This window comes from Aotus nancymaae, unplaced genomic scaffold (assembly GCF_030222135.1).
Source record: "Aotus nancymaae isolate 86718 unplaced genomic scaffold, 86718_ANA_hifiasm-v0.15.2.pri h1tg000022l_1, whole genome shotgun sequence".
Taxonomy (NCBI): domain Eukaryota; kingdom Metazoa; phylum Chordata; class Mammalia; order Primates; family Aotidae; genus Aotus; species Aotus nancymaae.
In genome coordinates this window covers 20,763,001-20,784,109 of record NW_026988435.1, presented here as the reverse complement: position 1 = coordinate 20,784,109, position 21,109 = coordinate 20,763,001, and the positions used below count along the sequence as shown (strand labels likewise).

Genomic DNA, 21,109 nt, shown 5'->3' with positions numbered 1-21,109 from the left:
TAAACATAGGGGAAATTTTTTTTTAAAAAAATCCAAGTTTATATTTACTGTCAGCAAAGATTTCTAAGTAAGAGAGTAACATAAGCAGAAAAAACTGTTTGATAGTGAAGAGTTTGAGAAGAGTTGAAATAAGAATATGTAGCAGGAACAGAGCAACTGAAGGGAAAAATCTACATACAAAAACTGACAGATCTACAAACCAAATGGTTGTTTTGGGATACTGGTAGAAGAGCTATTAAAAGAAAAAAAAAAAACCTGGACCACCAGAAGAACAGAAATACCCTTAAGAAAGAAAGACAAATATGAACATCAGGATGTGCAGCAAGAGATCAGAAACTAGAATACTGCCATTCTTACCCTCACTCACTCAGCTTCAACAAGGCTGTGTCCTCACTACTTATCTCCAGGGCCAACACACTGCTGCATCAGGCCCTGGCCTGGATGCACAGCTTTCAGAGAGCCACAGAGTTCATGCTCACACTTCACTCAGGTATCTGTACAAATGTGAGCTCTTCCACACTACCTGAAATCACATATTATCCTATGCCAAGTCGACAAGCACACCCCCATCATCTTTTTTGTCTGTGCCCAGGTACGCTGCTCAGCATGAACTACTTATTACTATCTGACACTGTTTATTGTATACTGTCTGTCTTCCCTCTATGTAAACAAAGACTCTGCATGACTGAGAATACTTGACACATATTACACAATCAATAAATATTTGTTAAAGAAATAAAGATGAACACCTAGACTATGGAATACAGATAAAAATTAGTGAGTCATCTTCCTAATTAGAAGATGAGAACATATTCTCTATCTATTCAAAATTTTCTCTAGTAAGTGAAAGAGTAAACAGCATAGTAAGGAATCAGGTTGAAAGAACTGTTAAAAAAGCCAGAAGACATAAACAAAGTAAATTGTTTCCCACTCCACTCCCCCATTCTCCCTTGCTCTCAACTTCCTTCAGATGTTCCTATTTTTCCAATTTTCTCACTGTTAAATTCAGATTCTCTAACACAGTGTTGTAAATTAGAACTTTCTCTTATGGAAATACACCATTATTTGCACTGATAACATGGTAGCCACTAGAACTAAGCATTTAAAGTGCAACTAAGAAACTAAATTTCATTATTATTTCATTTTAATTGCCACGTGTGACTAGTGGCAACTGTATCAAACAGCTCAGCTTTAAATGGTCTAGTTCTGTTTTTAATAATAGCTGCTAAAATCACAGCGGCAGCATTGGCAAGTAAGGAAAATGAGTAGTAAGGGACTCATCCCAGAGTTTTATCATTAATTCTACTACTTTTTCCATTTTGATTGTGAAAAAAAGTAAAATTAATATCCCATATTAGTCAACAACAGTGCAAAGATCCATAGCTATCATTCCAACCCAAAACTAAAGAAAATTCATCAAGTTATATGACTCATTCTATAGTTCACATCTAATGAAATGCATCTAATCAATCTGAAGCACCTAATTGCACCTATCAGTTGGAACTAATTTTCACATCATTTAGCATCTCATTTTTTAAGCTTCATCTTGACTTTTTGTGAGCTGTCAAAATAGTTTTACATATCAGAAATTCCTAGGGCAAAAGAGATTCAAGTTTTATTGCATTAATTTTTTTTCTAAATGAAGTTACTTGGGCCATGGGAAAAGTATCAATGTTCAATTAATAAAATTCTAAACTGTTTAGCGTAAGTGAATTATCGTTAAGTATAAAAGCACATTCAGAATTGTATCTATTTATCACAGTTTAAATCACTATTAATGTGGCCAAGCAAGATGGACATAACTAGAATTCTAGAACAGAACCTCAAATTTTTTCCTTTCTATGCAAGCTTTCCAAATAATTCAAGGTGTTTTAGAAAAAAGAAACACGGATTATAAATTTTTGAAGTCTTACCACCTAACACTCATTCCAAATCTTACACCAGTTTCTCTAAAACTTAAGTCAATATGTGGCATTACTTTCTGTGTTAAAATTACCTACCCAAATCCCTCTTATCTTTGGATCCATATTTTGATTGCCCAATTGTAGCACATCTTGTTCTGGGAAGCATATACTGTTTTTTTCTGTTTTAAAAAAGTTCCAAAGAATTTAATGGTCTTGAAATAAAGAGTATTTCTATTAGGTTTCAAATTGGGCAAAAGCCCTGTATGGTCATGTCTATGACAGAGTTTGCCACGACACAAAAACTTGGCGGAATCTCTCCTCTGCCTATTAATCAGACCTATAATGCTCAATATCTGGCATTGTGTCCTAGTCTCGTTTTTCATTTGTGTTTTTGACAACCAAACTCCAAAACAATTTTATTCTCAATTTAAGCCAGGGACAAGAGGCACTCATTTGATAAACTATAATATTCTATCTAGACAGGAGATCCAAGTAACAAAAAGTTAACTAGAATTATTGCTTATTATAGTACAAATGATTTGGGCTTTTTCCCAGAATTCAATAGCATTACAGTATGGAATGTAATGAAGTAATACAAAGACATCAGCCTTATGACTTCTAAACTCTTTATCATGCAGGGCACAAGTTTTCCTTGATATGTCTCCTTTATCTCTTAAAAGTGAAAGGTAAAAATACACACAAAAGGCATATGATTTGTCCTACTATTGAAAATATATTTACTTTTTCAATATTAAAAGAAGGCTCACAAATGTGTTTTTCAAATCAAGTGACATACTTTACTTTAGCCTCTGATATACCAGGCATGCATAAACAAAAATTTCTCCATATGCGCCAAAGATAACTTCCATGTGATATTAGTTTAAAAACTAAATTTTTCTAGTCAGAAAAAAAAAAGTTTCATTCCTTCTAAAAGAAACAGTCCATTGTAAACAGTGATATTCTAGCTAGTACCAACAAAGGGGTATAAAGTATTTGGTATTAGAGATTTTATTTCAGAAGACAGATGTTTTGTCAGCACTGCAACCAACAGATGATACACTTAAAGTTAGCATGACTTTGCTTATGCTTGAACCCTGGTTTTAAGAGATTTTATACCAGAAAAGAAGAATGGAAATAACTGAAAATAAAAATCCCTGCCATATTTGAAAGAATTAAGTGAAACTGTGGTCAACTTTTTATTGTTTTATTTATTTATTTATTTATTTTTGAGACAGTCTCGTTCTGTCACCCAGGCTGGAGTGCAGTGGCATGATCGCGGCTCACTGCAACCTCCACCTCCCTGGTTCAAGCAATTCCCCTGCCTCAGCCTCCTAAGTAGCTGGGATTACAGGTGCAAACCACCACACCAGGCTAATTTTTTTTTGTATTTTTAGTAAAGACAGGGTTTTACTATGTTGGCCAAGCTAGTCTCGAACTCCTGACCCCAAGCAATCCGCCTGCCTCGGCCTCCCAAAGTGCTGGGATCACAAGCATGAGCCAACATGCCTGGCCTGTGGTCAACTTTTAAGTAAAAATGTATTTCATAAAAAATGGGCAAAGTGCTCAAAAGGGTTTTTATATCTATAACAATCCCTTGAAAATTCTCACACTCTGGTCTATTCTTCATTTCTACAGCACTTAGGTAGTTTCTTTTTTGTTTTTCCCCAATAGAGGCCTGCATTTGAATATATATCCATTTATAATTATTTTCTCTTTCTGTCCCACATGTAAGTTTTACCACATCTTCCAAGAATTAAAAACACACAACTTCATTTCTTCTCAACAGTAACTGCACAGTCATTTTTAAAGAGTATTTTTTTAGTATCTGCTGAAATGCATGACATCTTCTCACTTTCTCAGTTTTAAACCATGTAACACTGTATTACTGCATTACTGGCACAAATGTTTAATGGAAAAGTATTACTGTTATTCCATCATCTAATTTTTTTCCAGTTTGACACTATCATAGTACAATCACCACATTAAATTCCTACAACAGTTTGCTGTCAATAATCTCAAACCAACTTTAAGGACACACTATCCCAATTAGCATCCTGGTTAGAAGGAAAGCACTTAACACATATTATGTACTATATATTTTATGGATAAAGAAGCCACAACAGCATGCAAGTTACTCAATATGACAATCAGTTGAGATGACATCAGAAACTTCATTTCTCGACCTTCTATTTCAAGTGGAAAATAAAATTACTTTGTGAATATTTGTCAAGAGATCCACAAACAAAATTAAGTTTTAATTATCAACAAATGCGACACTGAAATTATCAACAAATGCCTTCTGAAATTAGGTTGCCTTCTCCCTAAGGGAACCTATCCATAACATTTTCACTGTTTCCTTTCTAAAATCTTAAACAGTCTTATGCAATATTTTCTCACTTTGCACAGCAAATATCTTGTGTATGACACATATAATCTTAATTTTCCTCTTTTCTGTAAATATACGTCACCAAGTATAACACCTATATTAAGAGTTCACAACAACAATGATCTCTGTTTAGTCAATTTCCTATTTGTATAACTTAAACCAGGAGCCTTTTAGCAAAAATTATCCTTTTCCTTTTTATCACCTATCTAGTTTCTTCTTCCCCTCGAGTTTTAGAATTTTGAAAGATCTGAAATATTATTCTTACTCATTTTTCTGATATTTATACCACTTCTCTTTCAACTTTTTGCAACAAACTTCTCAACTTCATTATCTTTCAAAGAGCTTTACTGCAGATATTATCAAAAATAACTCAATGAACATTTTTTGAGCACCAATATTGTTCAAGCAAATAATTCCAAAATAACAGAGTACTCATTAAGACAGAAGCATGTCCTGGATGCTGGAAAAGCACTTGGTCTTAGCTAGAGGCCAGGAAAAGCATTCTCCAGCAAGCAGCTCTTTAGCTAAATCTTTCAACACCAGAATTTATTAGGCTAGGGAGGAAAAGGCCGGAGTGCATTCGAACAGAAGGAACAGCACAGGTAAAGACAGAGAAATTAAATAGCACTGAGTATATGAGAACTTCAAGCCATTCTGTATTATCATAGTATTGAATGACAGGAGAAAAACAGTGAAAAATGAGGCTAAAAATGTGGATGGGGGCCAAGTCACAGTTTGCCTTGAACTTAAACATTAAACGGGTCTGTCATATGTATGCAACAAAAATTATCCCATCACCTATTAACTGAGATAGAAATATTCTAGTTTCCTCTGATACAAGATCATCTGTGTATCCTGAAAACTAGAAATTAAAATATTTTATCAATAAGCATTAATAAGCCTCTATGTAAATGAGTTCTTTACGGGTTGCTTCCTAACTTTGAGAACGTCTATAAACAAAATAAGAAATTCTCTCCAAATATGTTAATAATCAAACTTTGCAAATCCATAATGTATAAAAATAACTATTTTTTATGTAGCACAATTATTAATCTATGAGATATGACGGTAACTGAACATATTTTGAAAAACTGTGTGCTACACAAGTATTCATATTATGAAGAAAAATTTAAGTCCCACATACGATCTTCCACATGTATGTATTTGTGTGTATCTCCAAAATAATGCTTTTCCCTAGTTTTCTTTTTTGAGATGAAAGGCAATTTTGTTACACAATAATAAACTTCTTCACCAAAGCTTTATTTGCAAGCAGGGGGAAAGGGAAGGAAAATTTTATTAAATGGTAAACCTATCACTAATTAGAAATAATATTTTAACTTCAAAAGTAATACTAAAACCTCTACCAACACTTAAAATCTACAAAGTAACTGTCCCCATTAAAAATTCTAGTTCTTCCTTTTATGAATATATCTGCAGCTATTCCATATTTCAAAACAATAAATACTATATGAAATGCTCTATGAAAAAACTATATAACTTAGATAAAATCTTTTCCTTATAATCTGAAAAAGATAATATATGCTCCTTTCAACTATACTAAAAAGAACTAAGGTTAATAGAGTTCTTTTTTGGTTCTTTACCTTTGGTTAAGCAAACTTAATATATTACACCAAGGAAAATTTGTCAGTATATTTCTATTAAAATAATAAGAAAGGAAAGAAAACTTACTTGTATCTGCTTGGCTTCCCACACTGATGTATCTATCATTGCCAGGAAGTGCTGTTTGGTAGTAAGTTGTCTCCTCCTGCTGAGGGGTCTTAGCATTCTTCGCAGTAAGGAAAGCCACTGCTAATTCCAAGTTTCCATTACTATCCTTCAAATATCAAGAAAGGAATATCAATTGTTTTGAAATAATTTTATACATTCTCAAAAAATTTATACAATATTCTCCATAACTAATACTCTAGAACAAAACTGCTTTAGATTTGAAAATAATCTATATGTGATTCTAATTTTATAGTGTAAATGCATCATAAAGTATACTATATCAACAGTAATACCCTTTTAACTAATTAAAACTGATACAATGTAAAAATCCATCTCTAATTTCTTAGTCTTTCATTACTTTCCTATCTGCTTAATAAAAGTCAATCACAAACTTATACTCTTGAACAAAAAAACTGAAAAATGTCTTCTGGAACTTGCCATATGAAAGAGTGCAAAATAAGTATTTAAAATAATACTTCTACAAACAAGGACAATAAAAGATACTCCTTTTAATATGGATGCTGGATACATTCTTAGGGGCAAACAAGCAAAAGTCAAGGACTCGTAGGAAGAAAATGGCAAAACGTACTGAAGGCCTTGATAATATGGAGAGACACACAGAACTCTAGACAGAAATACTCAATACTGTCCAGATGACAATCCTACCCAAATATACACATTTTACATAGTTCTCATCAAAAGCACACCTGAATAAAATGATTCTAAAGTTCATTTAGAAGATAGCAGATGCCAGAAAAAGAATTTTTAAAACAGCAAAATGAAAAGGGAGTTGCCCAGTTACATCTTTATATTTTTGGTTGACAACCAAAAAACGCTAGCTAAGACAATTACCTGAAACAACACAGGAAACCCAGATATTCTTAACGAAGCTATCTTTGTAACAGAAAACCAGAACATAAAAGGCTCTGTAGGTTTCCTAAGAACTTAGACATGCACACGGGTGTAATAAGAAGCCAGTGGAGTGTTCTGGAAAGGAATGACATAGTATGACATTTTAAAAGGTTCACTCTGACTATATATTAAGAATAGACTACAGGAGAGAAAGGGCAGAAGAGAGTCCAATATTATTGCTATCATATTAAATGTGGGACATGACAGTAGGATCAGGATGATTCCAAAATTTAAGGACTGAGCAGCTGGCAGAACAAAGTCCCCAAAACCTACCCTAATTCCAATTCTGGCAGTCAGTGATGAGAGAAGTAAGAGTGCAGTTTCAGAAGTACCACCGCTTTCAAGTATGCTATCTGTCATGAGCATTAGAAGATTCCTAAGTGACTCATCCAAAATGTAAGATATGCTATTGTTAAATAAGTAAACCAATTATAAATCTCAATGATGGCTAACATTTATTGAGCACGTACCATATGCCAAGAAATATGTTTCTCATATAATAATTAAAAAAAAACTAACACAGCAAGAATTTACACAAATTTAAGTTCATTTACTTTTTAGAGCTAAAATATGTTCTCAAATTAAAAGTACTGAAATTAATCAATGATGTCATGGATGGTGCCCAAAAGGAGACTTCTTGTCAGTTTATTACTAAGACAGTCAACTCATGATGAAACATCTTAGAAATTTATAATGGTCAACAACTAAGGTTTAAATACACTCTTTTCCCAAAGCTACTGGTAACTGAAACAAAAATTTTGGAAAAATTAAAATTAAAAATTAAAAAAAAAAACCTATGCACACACAACTTACATCACAGGAAATGAAGATAAGACTTAATTGGAGCTATATATTTCCTAAGTTTAAAAAAAAAAGCGAATTCCCCAAATTTATCCTGGCAAGGTGATAGGCTATGGCCTCACACTCAGTAATATATATGAAAAAGGTAGTTTCTGAAAACAGACATGGAATTTAGTGATGGTATTTATCAGAACAAAAAAAGACTAGCAATTATCTAAATGTCATAATCATAAAAATTGAGGTAGAACACTTCTGCATCCTCTCCAAATCCTTAGAGTGGCTTCATACACATCCTGCATAAAAGCTCTAATACTAACTACTAGTTCATGATATTCCTGATGGGGGAATAAGGTGAAGCAAAGCTTCTAGTAAAAGAAGCATAAATTAAGTCTGCCACCTTGGGATCAGGCTGCCTTGGTTTCTATTCCAAGCTTTTCCACATACGGGCTGTGTGATCTCGGGCAAGTTACCTCAACTTCTCTGTTGCCTCATCTTTTCAAAAGGGGGATGAAACTAATACTTATCTCATAGAGTTGTTATTAGGATGAGCTAGCCCACATAAAGTACTTAAAATACTGCCTGGTAGTACTAAAAGTTTAATCAGTACTAATTATTATTATAATGACTTTTATTACAATCACCTAATAGATATTTCTAAAAACAGATAAAAAACTTCCGGCTTGAAACCAAGTTCCAAAGGATTGGAGCTGTGTATATGACTGTAATGGCAAAAATGCTGTATTATGTTTAGCCTATAGTGGTAATATTCAAATAAGCTTAAAATACTGTACAGTTCTATTTCTTAAATAGCTTTCATTCACTCTTTTTCAAAGTGAGTATACATGTGATATGACTCATTTGGATGTCTGTGTGAAAATGAAGGTACAACTAAGATATGACCAAAATGATGCATTTTAGTTGTTGCCTATAGTGAAGAGTTTGAAATTGAATGTTTTTAACTTAGGGTGTAATTAGCTAAATAGGTGCATATTTATATTTCTGCTTCTCAGGAGAAGAAAAATGTAAACTTTAGGCCTTTTATTAATTTTCTGTTTTCCCCTTCTCTTACACCTCTTCCTCTAATACACCCCACCTTGCACCCTCATTTAAACTCTAAAATCATAGCTCTTAAAAGTAAAACCATTCTGCACAAAAAGCATTTCATATATAGAAAGACACTATCTGTCACTCTAAGGTATTGTGGACATCAGACTGCTAAAAACTGCTCAAAACTGCAATAAGTTAATTGAGGATTTTACTTTACAAAAGTCCATTCCCATATCTCTAAAACTACCATATGGTTTAATAAAAATAAAAAATAAAAAACTTCGACTATCAAATATAACACATACTAGAGATAAGCATATACCACAAACTGTATATCATAAAACAGAGGCCATACCTTCAAGGCTTGCTGTAGTATCTGGGTATCATTAATCCCAGTAATTTCTCTCAGTTGATTCAAAAATGTCTGCTGGTGCTAGAGGGAGGAAAAAACCAAAATCATTATATTCTCAACTCTGAAAACATACAAGGAAAAGAAAACAAATGACCTCTGGTTTTCCGAACAAACCAACAAACAAACAGAATAAACTAGGTTAAAAAAGGAAAATGAACTTAAGAAACACCAAACAACTTCCTCCTTCTAGAAAGAATGAATCATGCTGTGGAGAACCCTTATGTCATTCTCATGTTTTGAAAGGTAACTTCCCTACATTACTCCCCAAGAAGTCTTACTGAATTAGCAGTTTTCATCCTATTCTTCACCCCCTCATTTATGCCACCTAACAAGAAAAGCAGTCATATCCATGATGGTTAAGCACAAGGAGAGAAACACCTTTGAAAAAGACATGCTTTGGGTAGGACATAATTATACCATGGAGATCCTCAGATCTACTTAAAAAAGAGGATCATTTCACTGTCCAATCTGTCATAAAAGATTATAAACTGAATAGATCTTTTGTCCCCATTTGCTTCAGTTCTTTATATGCTATTGGCCTATATAAGTGATTACATATTACATTGCACTGGAGGTTTTGAAAAAGAGGTAGAGAGATAGAATTTCACTATCAAACTCTCCCCTGATGGCCTCTAAATAAAAACCAACTTCCTCCTCACATCTCTGTATTTCTTAAATTTCCCAACACTAAAAAACAGTATCATGAAATACAGAAATCACAATGGATAGCATAGGAGAAGCAAATCTAATCAATAGAATAGATTAGGATCTACTGAAATTTTTTTTAAAAAGATGTTTTACATTTATCTCAATAACAATTCAGTCAGGAATCTTCAATGGATACTAAAACTACTGAATGAAAGTTTGATCAGGAACAGAATATTTACATCACTTTAAATTCTATTCCTATAAATTATAAAGGGAGAAAGAATAACTTTATTGTGTTAACAGCAGCGAACCCATACGAATTTGACCAAGAGGCATAAGGCAGAGTGAGAGACCAAGGCAAGTTTTTAGAGCAGGAGTGAAAGTGTATTAAAAAGCTTTAGAGCAGGAATGAAACGAAGTAAAATACACTTGGAAGAGGACCAAGTAGGCAACTTTAAAGATCAAGTGAACAGTTTGACCTTTGACTTGAGGTTTTATACACTGGCATACTTCCAGGGTTTCGTTTCTTCTCCCCTAATTCTTCCCATGGGGTGGGCTGTCCACAGGCACAGTGGCCTGCCAGTACTGGGGAGGGGCTGCATGCACAGTGTGTTTACTGAAATCGTGCACATGCTCATTTGAGGCATTTCTCCCTTACCAGTTGGGTGTTCCTAGAGGAAGAGCATATGTCAATTAAACTCCACCATTTTGCCTCTTAGTGCATATATGCTTGAGCCCATTCACCCAAATCCTGGGATCTTATCAGGAAGCTGCTGATCACCAGTTTCAGTTGTTTTGCTTTGGGGTTTTTTTTTTTTTTTTTTGGAGATGGATTCTCACTCTGTCATCCAGGCTGGAGTGAATGCAGTGCAGAGGCACGATCTCGTTCACTGAAACCTCAACCTCCCAGGGTCAAGCAATTCTCCTGTCTCAGCTTCCCAAGCAGCTGGAACTACAGGCGCCCACCACCATGCCCAGCTAATATTCTAATTTTTGGTAGAGACAGGGTTTCACCATATTGTTCAGGCTGGTCTCAACCTCCTGACCTCAGGTGATCTGCCCGCCTCAGCCTCCCAAAGTGCTGGGATTACAGGCATGAGCCACCACGCCTGGCCTCAGGTGTTTCTATCTACTGGGAGACTGGCTGGCACCAGCTGTGACCAATTATTATTTTAGAGAGACTGTTAATAACAGCCTGACCATCGCCTGATGGTTGCCTGACATTCCTGGTGGGGAGGCCCTCTCCTGCCTTGCTCATGTCTGACTAGCTATCTACTGTAACAATAATGCAAAACCTGAGAGTCACCACCTTAACCAAGAGATCAAAGTTAGTATTACCAATAATGGGATAAAATGGCAGTGCGTGCCTCCTGATACTCTATAATCTATGATATAGCCCTGCCGAAAATGCACAACCTAAATCTAATCTTAAGGAAGCATCACACAAACCCAAACTGAGGGATACTGTGAAAAATAATTACTCCATTATCTTCAAATATGGCTACGCTTTGAAAAACAGGTAGAGTCTCCACATTAAAGGTGACTAAAAAAGCATGTCAGCCAAATGGGGAGCTGACTGTAGCCCATACCAAATGTTATACAGAATATTGTTGGAACAACTGGATAAATATGAATATGGACAGCTTAGTAATGACATTTTATTAATATTAAATTCTGGAATTTGATAACTCCAGTACAGTAACTCCAGAGAGTATCTTTTTTATTAGGAAATACATCCTGAAGAATTTAAGTGGTAAAGGGGCATGATGCCTGCAACTTACTATCAAATGCTTTGGGGAGAAAAAAAGTTACAAAGTTCTAAGTACTAAGTTTGCACTTTTAAATTTGAAATTTCAAAATAAAAAGTTTCTAAATGTTCTGTATTCAGCTTTGTTGACATCAAATTGTAAATTGTGCATTTCAAAACATGCTTGACAATTTAAATACTGTAAAATATATATTTTTAGAAGTCTAAAAAGTCTAAGAAGTCCTAAACAAATTATATGAAAGGTTTAAGCTAATGCAACCTAAGTATCTTTTACAGAAACCATATGTATTAGGTAGAAACTACATTCAGCTACGTTTAACAGATTCCCAACTAAACTGCAGCTCCAACACTCTGGAGTGTCTTTCTTTTCTAACTTAGAAGACACAATGGGCACTCCAGACCTAGTAAGGACACCCAGCATGAAGTCTTTATGTAGAACATTCATCAGAATATGTCTGTCACTCCATGGTCTCCACCTCCACTATCCTGTCTGTCCAAGTTCTAGGTAGGATAAAGGGAAGGGCAAAGGACAAAAGGTGTCTGCCAAATGAATGGGACTCCTTTAACAAGCCCCACTTACAAACTTCCACTTATAAAAGCCTCAAAAAGCACAAAACAGTTGCGTGGCAAATCACAGCTGCAAAGGAGACTGGGAAATGCATTTTTTGGATAGGCAAAGGCTGCCCGTGAAAATGAAATCAGGTTATATTATCAAAAAGAAAAGCATGTTTACTGGACAGGCATTGTCAGTGTCTGCCACACCATCGAAGAACTTTCACTTCCATAAAAATATTTTTACAGAGCTGGGATAATGAAGACTAACAATACATAATAAAGTACACAGAGACATATAAAATACCAGGAAGTATCAAAATGTTGAATAAAAGAACTGCCAAATTTACAGACCTGCAATGAGAAAACTAAAATTCTCTTTAAACCTATTAATTTTTATACCGAAAACCAAAAATAAAATTTGAAGCCCCCTCCCTGTCCTGCACCAACCCCCTACCATCTGAATGAACTTCAAGACACTCTAAAATTTAACCTGAAAGACTGGTTCAGGCCATGACTGTAAGTGGGGGTGAACATGCCTCATTATACCTCTCCAGCATTAACATAAACACAGACCTTAAGTCCAGTAAGAAATATTTTCAGTCTATTCTCTCTAAAGCCTGCTACTTGGAGGCTTCATTTCCATGATAAAAAACGTAGATCTCCACAACGCTTTATCTTAACCCAGACAGTCCTTTCTATTAATAACTCAGCCAGTTGCCAGTCAGAATATGTTTAAATCTACCTATGACCTGGAAGCCACCCCGAGACCCCACTTTAAGTTGTCCCACCCTTCCAGGTTGAACCAATGTGAATCTTACAAATTGACTGCTATGGCTCCTTAAAATGTATAAAAGTAAGCTGTACCCCAACCACCTTGGGCAAATGTTGTCAGGACCTCCTGGGGCTGTGTCATGGTCACATATTTAACCCTGGCAAAATAAACTTTCTAAATTGATTGATACTTGTCTTAGATACTTTTTGGCTTATACTACTTTCATTTAGAAAATTATCAATAACTAGCAATGGAATCATGACTAAGTTATGCAATACCCAATATTATGAATTAAAGGGATAAAAATTTTACAGAAATTATCTTTATTCAATGTCTTCATTTAGTTACTGTAAAATCCTTATTTTTATAAGCCTGTAATCTCACTGCTACCAGCACTCCATACCTGTTTTCACACATAAAGTATTATTTTCCTCAACTGAAAATGATTCAATCATGGCTCAGAAAAAAATTACTGAGTACCCAAGGAAATTAGTCATTTGTACAAGTGCTGATGGCCATTAATTATAAAAATCAAAAAATGGCTGTGTCCCCAACAAAATCTCAGACTGAGTTGTAGCTCCCTTAATCCTCATGTGTCGTGGGAGGGACCTGGTAGTAGATAAGTGAATCATGGGGGCGGGTTTTTCCCATGCTGTTCTTGTGATAGCAAGTGATTATGAGATCTGGTGGTCCTATAAAGAGCAGTTCCCCTGCACACACTGTCTTGCCTGCCACTGTGTAAGATGTGCCTTTGCTTCTCCTTTCCCTTCTGCCATGATTGCAAGGCCTCTGCAGCCATATGAAACTGTGAGTCCATTAAACTTATGTTTCTTTATGAATTACCCAGTCTCGGTTATGTCTTTGTTAGCAGCATGAGAGCAGACTAATACACTGGGTAATTTACAAAGGAAAGAGATTTAATGGACTCAGGGTTCTACTTGGTGGGCGAAGCCTCACAATCATGGCAGAAAGTGAAGGAGGGGCAAAGGCACATCTTACATGGTAGCAGGCAAGAGAGCATCTTCAGGGGAACCACTTGTTATAAAATCATCACATCTTGTGACACTTATTCATTAACATGAGAACAGGATTGGGGAAACCGCCCCAATGATTCAGTTATTTCCACCTGGTCCCTCCCACAACACACCGGGGATTATGGGAACTACAACTGAAGATGAGATTTGGATGGGGACACAAAGTATAACTGTATCACTCAGTCTCAGGTATGTTCTTATAGCACAGAACAGACTAATATAAATATGTATCTTCTTCCACTAAGAAAGTAGTTCTCAAACTTTAATGTATAGAAGGATGGCTTCATGAGTTTGTTAATAATGAAGATACCCAGGCCTCATCCCCAAAGACTGATTCCAGAGAGACCGGTCTGGGTTAAGGTCTAAGAATCTGCATTTTAATAAGCCCTTCAAATGATTCTGATGCAGATCAACTTAGAAGCAGAGTCTGAGTTAAACATACAACTATTCTTAGGTGAAAAATATATAATCCATACAGAAGTTATCCTTAGAAAATCGTATTAAGCTAAAGCAGAATACAAAATAGTATATATATAAATTAATGACTACAAGGTAAAATGTGAACACAGATATAAATCCCAGAAAAGATTACACTGCCTATGCTAGACTCCCAATTCTCCCATCTCTGTATCCATACTCTTTGCCACTTTTCACTTCCTCCCCTAGAGACATGATGTATTTCCCTGTGGTATGGATGATGGGCTTTGACCAATGGCATGCTAGCAGCCAGCATGCAAGCAGACAAGAAACATACCTGCATGGCTGGGCTTACCCTGCTGAACTTCTGCAACCTACTTAAGAAGAACATGACTTGGTAGCCCACTTGCCTAAGAAGAATGAGGTTCATGTGAAGAAAGCCACCCCAGCCAACCAACAAATCTGTAAGTGTGAGTGACAATATTTTGGTATGCCACTGGGTTTTGAGGTGGTTTGTTACGGTGGTTTGATAAAGTGTAATAAGAATACTGAGTATCTTACGGAGAAGAGCAAGGTCTTTGAAATTGTTATTTTGCTGTTTTATCTTTTAATACAAAGTCAAGCAAATATCCTAGAAAAAAAATCAGGTATATCTCTAGCATAGTTTTTATAAATCGTGACTGAAAATGAAACAATAAATAGAACTGGGGATGGAGGAGGTGGCTAGGTGGAAAAGAAAAAAAAAGGTGAAAGAATTTTCTTAGCTAAACCTAGGTAGAAAGAAATGGGAAGAAGTGAGCAATGAGAAAAATTCTAAGTTTAAATTAGAGAAGCCACCTCATTTGTAAAGTTTTCTCCCTTTGTTACTGGCATCATCCAGTTGTGTTTTTCCTGTATTTGAAAATCTGCACCTTCATTTCCTGCAATTATGTGGAGTTTTTGTTGCCATTTTTGTTGTGATTAAGACCCTAGTGTGTTTTTCAAGGTTTGTACCTTCCCATTTACGAAACTTGTGATCTGTGGTACACTCTGATCCCCAACTGGAAATGTCCGAAATATGGTCCTCTTCTTGACCAGCAATTCCAAATCTAAGGTGGTTCCAATTCAATCCATTTCCATATCTAGACTCGACTCCTTTTCTGAGCTCTGAGATGCTCCTTATAGGGATTTTTAATCTAGTAACGTACAGGGAGATGGATTCAACCTGTTCCCACGGATAAACCAGAAGAGCAAGATGCAATGTCCAAAGAGATTCAGTCACTTGCAAACATCACAAAAGTCAATAAGCAAAGAAGTCAAGATTACACACGGGACTTTAGATTCCTTGTTATTTTTACTGTACAATAACATCCTTAAGTGTCTACTATGTGCAAAATATAGTACTATGCACTTCAGGTATAAGGAAATATTGGTAATTTCAATATACATTAAAAATCTGAGAGTTTCACAGATATTCTTTCCCTTCTCAGGTGACCACATTAAATGCTGGTTGTTTTTTTTTTTTAATCAGTTTCAGTACAGAGAGCATATTTAACATCAGTATAACGTTTTGAGGATGCAAAAAAAAAAAAGGATCACCGGGCCAAGACAAGGAAAGAAAATACAATTTATTATACTCTTGCTATATTCCAATGTGAGGTTAAGAAAACAATGCCCCAAAGTATGGTGTTCTGGCTTGCTGAGTGCTTTGAACAAAAGCAATTGAAAGGACTCAGAAATAAGACTCAGAACCAAAGTCTGTCTCTGACATTCTCCTGCCTCCCCGCTTTCCCTTCCAAAGCACAGGGAGAAGTTTTCTCTGAAATTCCCTTATCTGACTAAGGGATGTTCATCCAGAAGGAATCAAATTGTCTTGGATAATTCCCTGGAATCTATATAAACCAGAGAAGATTAATTCCTATAGCAGGAGAGAAAACTAAAAATTGCCATGCCCCTGGGCATACCATTCCCACACAGACTTTTCACCTATTTTTTTGACTATTCTTCTGACTATTCTTCTAAGGGCTATTCGTTACCTCAGAGACTTTATATAATAAAGGCAACTTTTGTTTGTAGTATAGTTCTGCCCCTCACCTCTCAAAAAATGTCACCATTTCTCCCAAAGCCCAGAAGAATTTTGTACTGGGTCATTGCCTGCTCTTCAGGCACACTCAACTCCCCTTGAAATCATTACTCTTCCTCTAAAATTGCCTGCATCCTCCACTTCTCCCTTTATGAAGTGGGGATTTAGGCTTCACCCATCTGGCCCTTTTTAGAGTCTGTTTTTTTATAGCCCCCACCCATGTTTGCATGTCAATAAATTTTTATGCACTTTATCTTGTTAATCTGTTTACTGTCAGTTTATTTCAGCACTCAATCAAACTTTCATAGGGAAAGTCTAAACTTCCCTATACTAGACTGTTTTCAATGTTTCCAATACATAATCTCATTTAATACACACATACATACACACACCCTCTGGGAGGTTCCTCTCATCGTATAGCTGATAGAGACTTCAAGACATTAGTAAGTGCAGAGAGGATTGAAACGAGGCATTTCAAACTCCATGTACTTGCCATATTTTCTCAACTCTAGCATATCTAACATTGGAGATTAAAGATTCAATAAAAAATGAAAACTCAGTGCAAAAATCCACTATTATGTTGATGTAAAATACTTAGAAAATTGTAGAAGAAAACTAAAGCACCACTGACTACAAGGGAGAAAAAAATTGTGTTAAGCAGTGGGTGACTCATTAAGTCAGTCCCTGGCTCCTTTAGCTAAATTTCCAAATATAAATGAAACTTGGTTCAGGAAAAGAAAGTCAAAGGTTTCCATCCTTGGGGGTGGGGCGGACGGGGGAGGCAACTTTTAGAATGACCTCTAAAAAAATCTTCCAAATTTTCTAATAGAGGGAAAAAATAGCCTGATAGAAACTCCAAAGACATTCTTAAACTGCAGAATTACATGCGCTGCTAAGCACCAAATGGAAAGCATTTCAAAGTTACCTGTCAATGACAGGATTAATTCATTCTACTGTCTTTAAAGTGAGCAACCACACACACATCTGTTTTTGCATCTACCCAGTAACACTAAACTGCTATAGCTCATGTTCTCTTATCATAAGAAACCTCTAAAATTCACTGTCCAAGAATTTGAAGTACGTAACACATCCTTCATGTTTGTAAGTCCAAACCTGCCTCTACATACCTAAAAAACAATGAAGAAAAAAATATCCTGAGTAATGTTTTTCTTGTTTATCTGTAAACCTAATCTTTCATTTCCCTTCAAATGTAATATTCTATGACTTGTCTGAGGAATTTTCCTATAGGACAGCCTTTCTCATACCTTAAAGGGCCTCTGCTTCCTAGAGTCCCTACCTCACACCCAGCATTACCTTGCACTGCTTTCCCCCTGGCATTCCTCTTCCCTCTCTTTCATTCAGGGTCTAGGAAATATCATTCTCCTTCATGATGCAAAGATCTTTACACATGTAGGTGCCTTCTGTTAGACTCATCACAAATTATAATATACTACGATTAATCATAAGAAGGTAAAACCCAAAGACAACAGAAGCATGTGTACTAAAGCACTGCTAGGCACCAAATGGTAATCATTTCAAAGATATCAATGAGAGGATTAATTTGTTCATCACTGTACTCCTGGTACGTACATATAATGCCTGGCACATGGAAAGCACTCAATCAATATTGATTGAATAAATGAATACAGCAGAGCCTGCAGATGTGAGCTGGAACAAGTCATATCACAAGACAAGCTTATCCACAGACAAGAGAGACTAATTATTGGAGATGGGAATGCTGGGGCGCAGGACACACACACCCCCAAATAAGACTGTAGGAGACTAGAATATGCCACCCCAAAATATACTTATTTGGCATATTTTGAGGTAGTTATTTTGAGAAACTGTGGACACAAGAGTAGCCTTGAAAAACTGTCCTTTTGTTAAAAAAAATCTTTATGGGAAATCTACGTTAGAAAAAGTATCTGTATCAGAAAGGGCTGCAACAACTTTTATTGTTGAGAGACTTTTTATCTGCACAGAGACCCTTCATTCACCATACATTTCCTCCCCTCACCCTCTCATAACATGTGTTGCCGCCCCTCCCAGAAGCCCCAAACCCCTATCCTTTTTTGTAGCTCCAGATGCTACATAAGCTTCAATCATGTGACCCTTCAAGTCTCTCATTTTGTGGGACTCCTGTAAGTACCTATGTAATTAAAATGGTTTTTCTCCTGTTAATCTGCCTCATGTCAATTTAATTTCTAGTCCAGCCAAAGAACATAGAAAGGTAAAAAGAAGCCATTTTTTTCCTCCCACACAGGAACAAGAAGCACACTAATAAGCAAACTGTCTAATTCTTCCAAATGCAAGAAGCATACATAAGTCAGGCCCACTCCCTCCTACATTCCATCTAGAATTTCCTAGTTCTGGTCCTGTCAATCTCACTTAAAGTTTGGTATAAAGTATATTATTATTGAAATTCCTAATTGCAAATAATCTATATAACAGTCCCATGAAGGTGTAAGCAGACAAGGAGGGTCCCCAGGGACTATAGGAATTTAATCAACTTGAGTAACTGGCCTGTTTATAGCATCCTGCCTTACAACCTGTTTTTTCCCAAACCCTGTGGGGAATGAGCTCACCTAGTCAGTTGGAGTCAACTCCTGACAGACCCTAGCAACTTACAGATGAACCTGAGTGAACTTTCCTCATTATCATGCTAAAGTAACCACTCTGGGGGGAACTATAGTTTCATTACCATAACATGTGACCTACCTGCTAGCATAGTGACTCACTGCATCTACACCACTGGGACCCCTCCTCTACAAGTGATGTCACACCCTCTCCCCATCTGTTACTCTATAAAACCTTCCTGCCACTTTCCCTTGAAGAGACAATGCTCTAAAGAATACCCCCAGTATTCTACTTATTTGTGACAAGTAGTAAAACTCCTATTGATCAAAATCTGCATTCTCTTGAAAAGTAGTTCACTACTCACTAGACAACAAATCCTGGTTTTCAAGTATTTGGGGAATAACAAATGGTTCAGGTATTCTGCATATCCTACCGTCACAGTGAAGCTTTTCTCAATCTTTTTGGATTAACAGCACTTTAGCGTTAAAATATTCATGTATCTCTATGGGCATATAAATCTGAAGATATAAATCTTAAAAATGCCATGAATTCTAAATTTTAAAAATCTCTTCCTTACTTTTTATAGAACTCCAGAGCTAAAACATTAAGCATCCATGTAATCAAGAAATAAATAAATATGATACTTTATGAGAAACAACTAGCAAAGAACAATGGATATAGCTAGTCCTAGATAAATGGTGGTTTCCATCCTCCCTTGCCGCAGAGTCCTTCTTCCAACCTGTCACCCAACCTTTCAATTATATCTGCATCATGTTATGACCTTGAAGAGTATTCCGCCTCTGGCCAGACGCAGTGGCTCACACCTGTAATCCCAGCACTTTGGGAGGCTGAGGTGGGCAGATCACCTCAGGTCAGGAGTCTGAGACCAGCCTGACCAACATGGTGAAACCCCATCTCTTCTAAAAATAAAAAAATTAACCGGGCGTAGTGGTGCATGCCTCTAATCCCAGCTACTTGGGAGGCTGAGGCAGGAGAATCGTTTGAACCCGGGAGGCAGAGGTTGCAGTGAGCTGATGTCAAGCCACTGTACTCCAGCCTGGGCAACAAGAGTGAAACTCCATCTCAAAAGATAATAATAAAAAAAATTTTTTTTTAAATAAAATTAAAAGAATATTCCCCACCCCAATTAATTAGATAAAAGAAATCCATCATGAGTAGAAACTCTAAATGCAATTCTCCCATAAAGCATTGTTATACAGCAACATAAGCTAAGTTCATACAGAGTTAAATACATTTCCAAGTAAGAACCCAATACCAGAAAACATGGTTTCTATGGGAACATGTATTTTCAGTTCCAAAAACCCAACTTGCAAAATCTTTTGGAACGCAGTCTGTTTTTAAATTAGAGTGCCTATATTCTGGAAAATAAGTAGGTAAACAAAACTTTTATGAATCAAATCATATCCTTGAATCACCATGTCTGCAGTTTCAAATATGTATGTAACTTGTTTTTTATGTGAATAATCAGATTCCTATTATAGCTCTCTTGTCCAATTATATCTTTATCTCTAGTTTCTGTAATTAAGTTTGCATAATTAATTTATAATCCAAAAATAAACTCCTTATACTAATGAAACAAAATAAACGTGCTCTAAGGAGAACTCTGAAACTGGAATACTATATAATTCCCAGCAGTTCTATTTGTCACAATTCCTTAAAGCAAATACAGGTTTTGATCACACTAATTACTTATATAACATGTCCTATGGTCTCTTGGAAACAAAGTACATGCTCTACACCACTTCAAAAGAGCTACTGGCAGGAACACCCCAAGCTGCAGCACTTCTGCAAAGTGCTCTACCATCCAGTGGGCTTCATTCACAACCTCTCCAACAAGAACCAAGCCTCTCAGAGTCTTGGGGCTTCCAGAGGGCCTCTCCCAAATTTATTTCTTCCTTTATTCTTAGAGTTCCGTTTACCCTTTAGCAGCCAATAATCTGTCCCTAGTCAATATTTCTTTATACCAAATCTTCTTTGTTCTAATTTTTGTCCTTTCTTTGTCCTCATTGGATCCCAATACAACTTCCTTGAAAGTAATTTTTGTGTACTAACAGTATATTAAAAT

At 36.0% G+C, this 21,109-nt stretch overlaps 1 protein-coding gene across 2 annotated transcripts in view; it reads right to left on the bottom strand.

Annotated features, from left to right (window-relative positions):
• Positions 1-21,109, bottom strand: part of USP25 (ubiquitin specific peptidase 25) — a 138,126-nt gene that overhangs the window by 99,448 nt on the left and 17,569 nt on the right. For both annotated transcript variants that reach the window (XM_021671977.2, XM_021671980.2), the window contains exons 2-3: positions 9,134-9,211; positions 5,980-6,124 (exon numbers count right to left, since the gene is read on the bottom strand). In XM_021671977.2, coding sequence (XP_021527652.1) covers positions 5,980-6,124; positions 9,134-9,211 — 223 coding nt within the window. The remainder of the gene's footprint in view (positions 1-5,979; positions 6,125-9,133; positions 9,212-21,109) is intronic.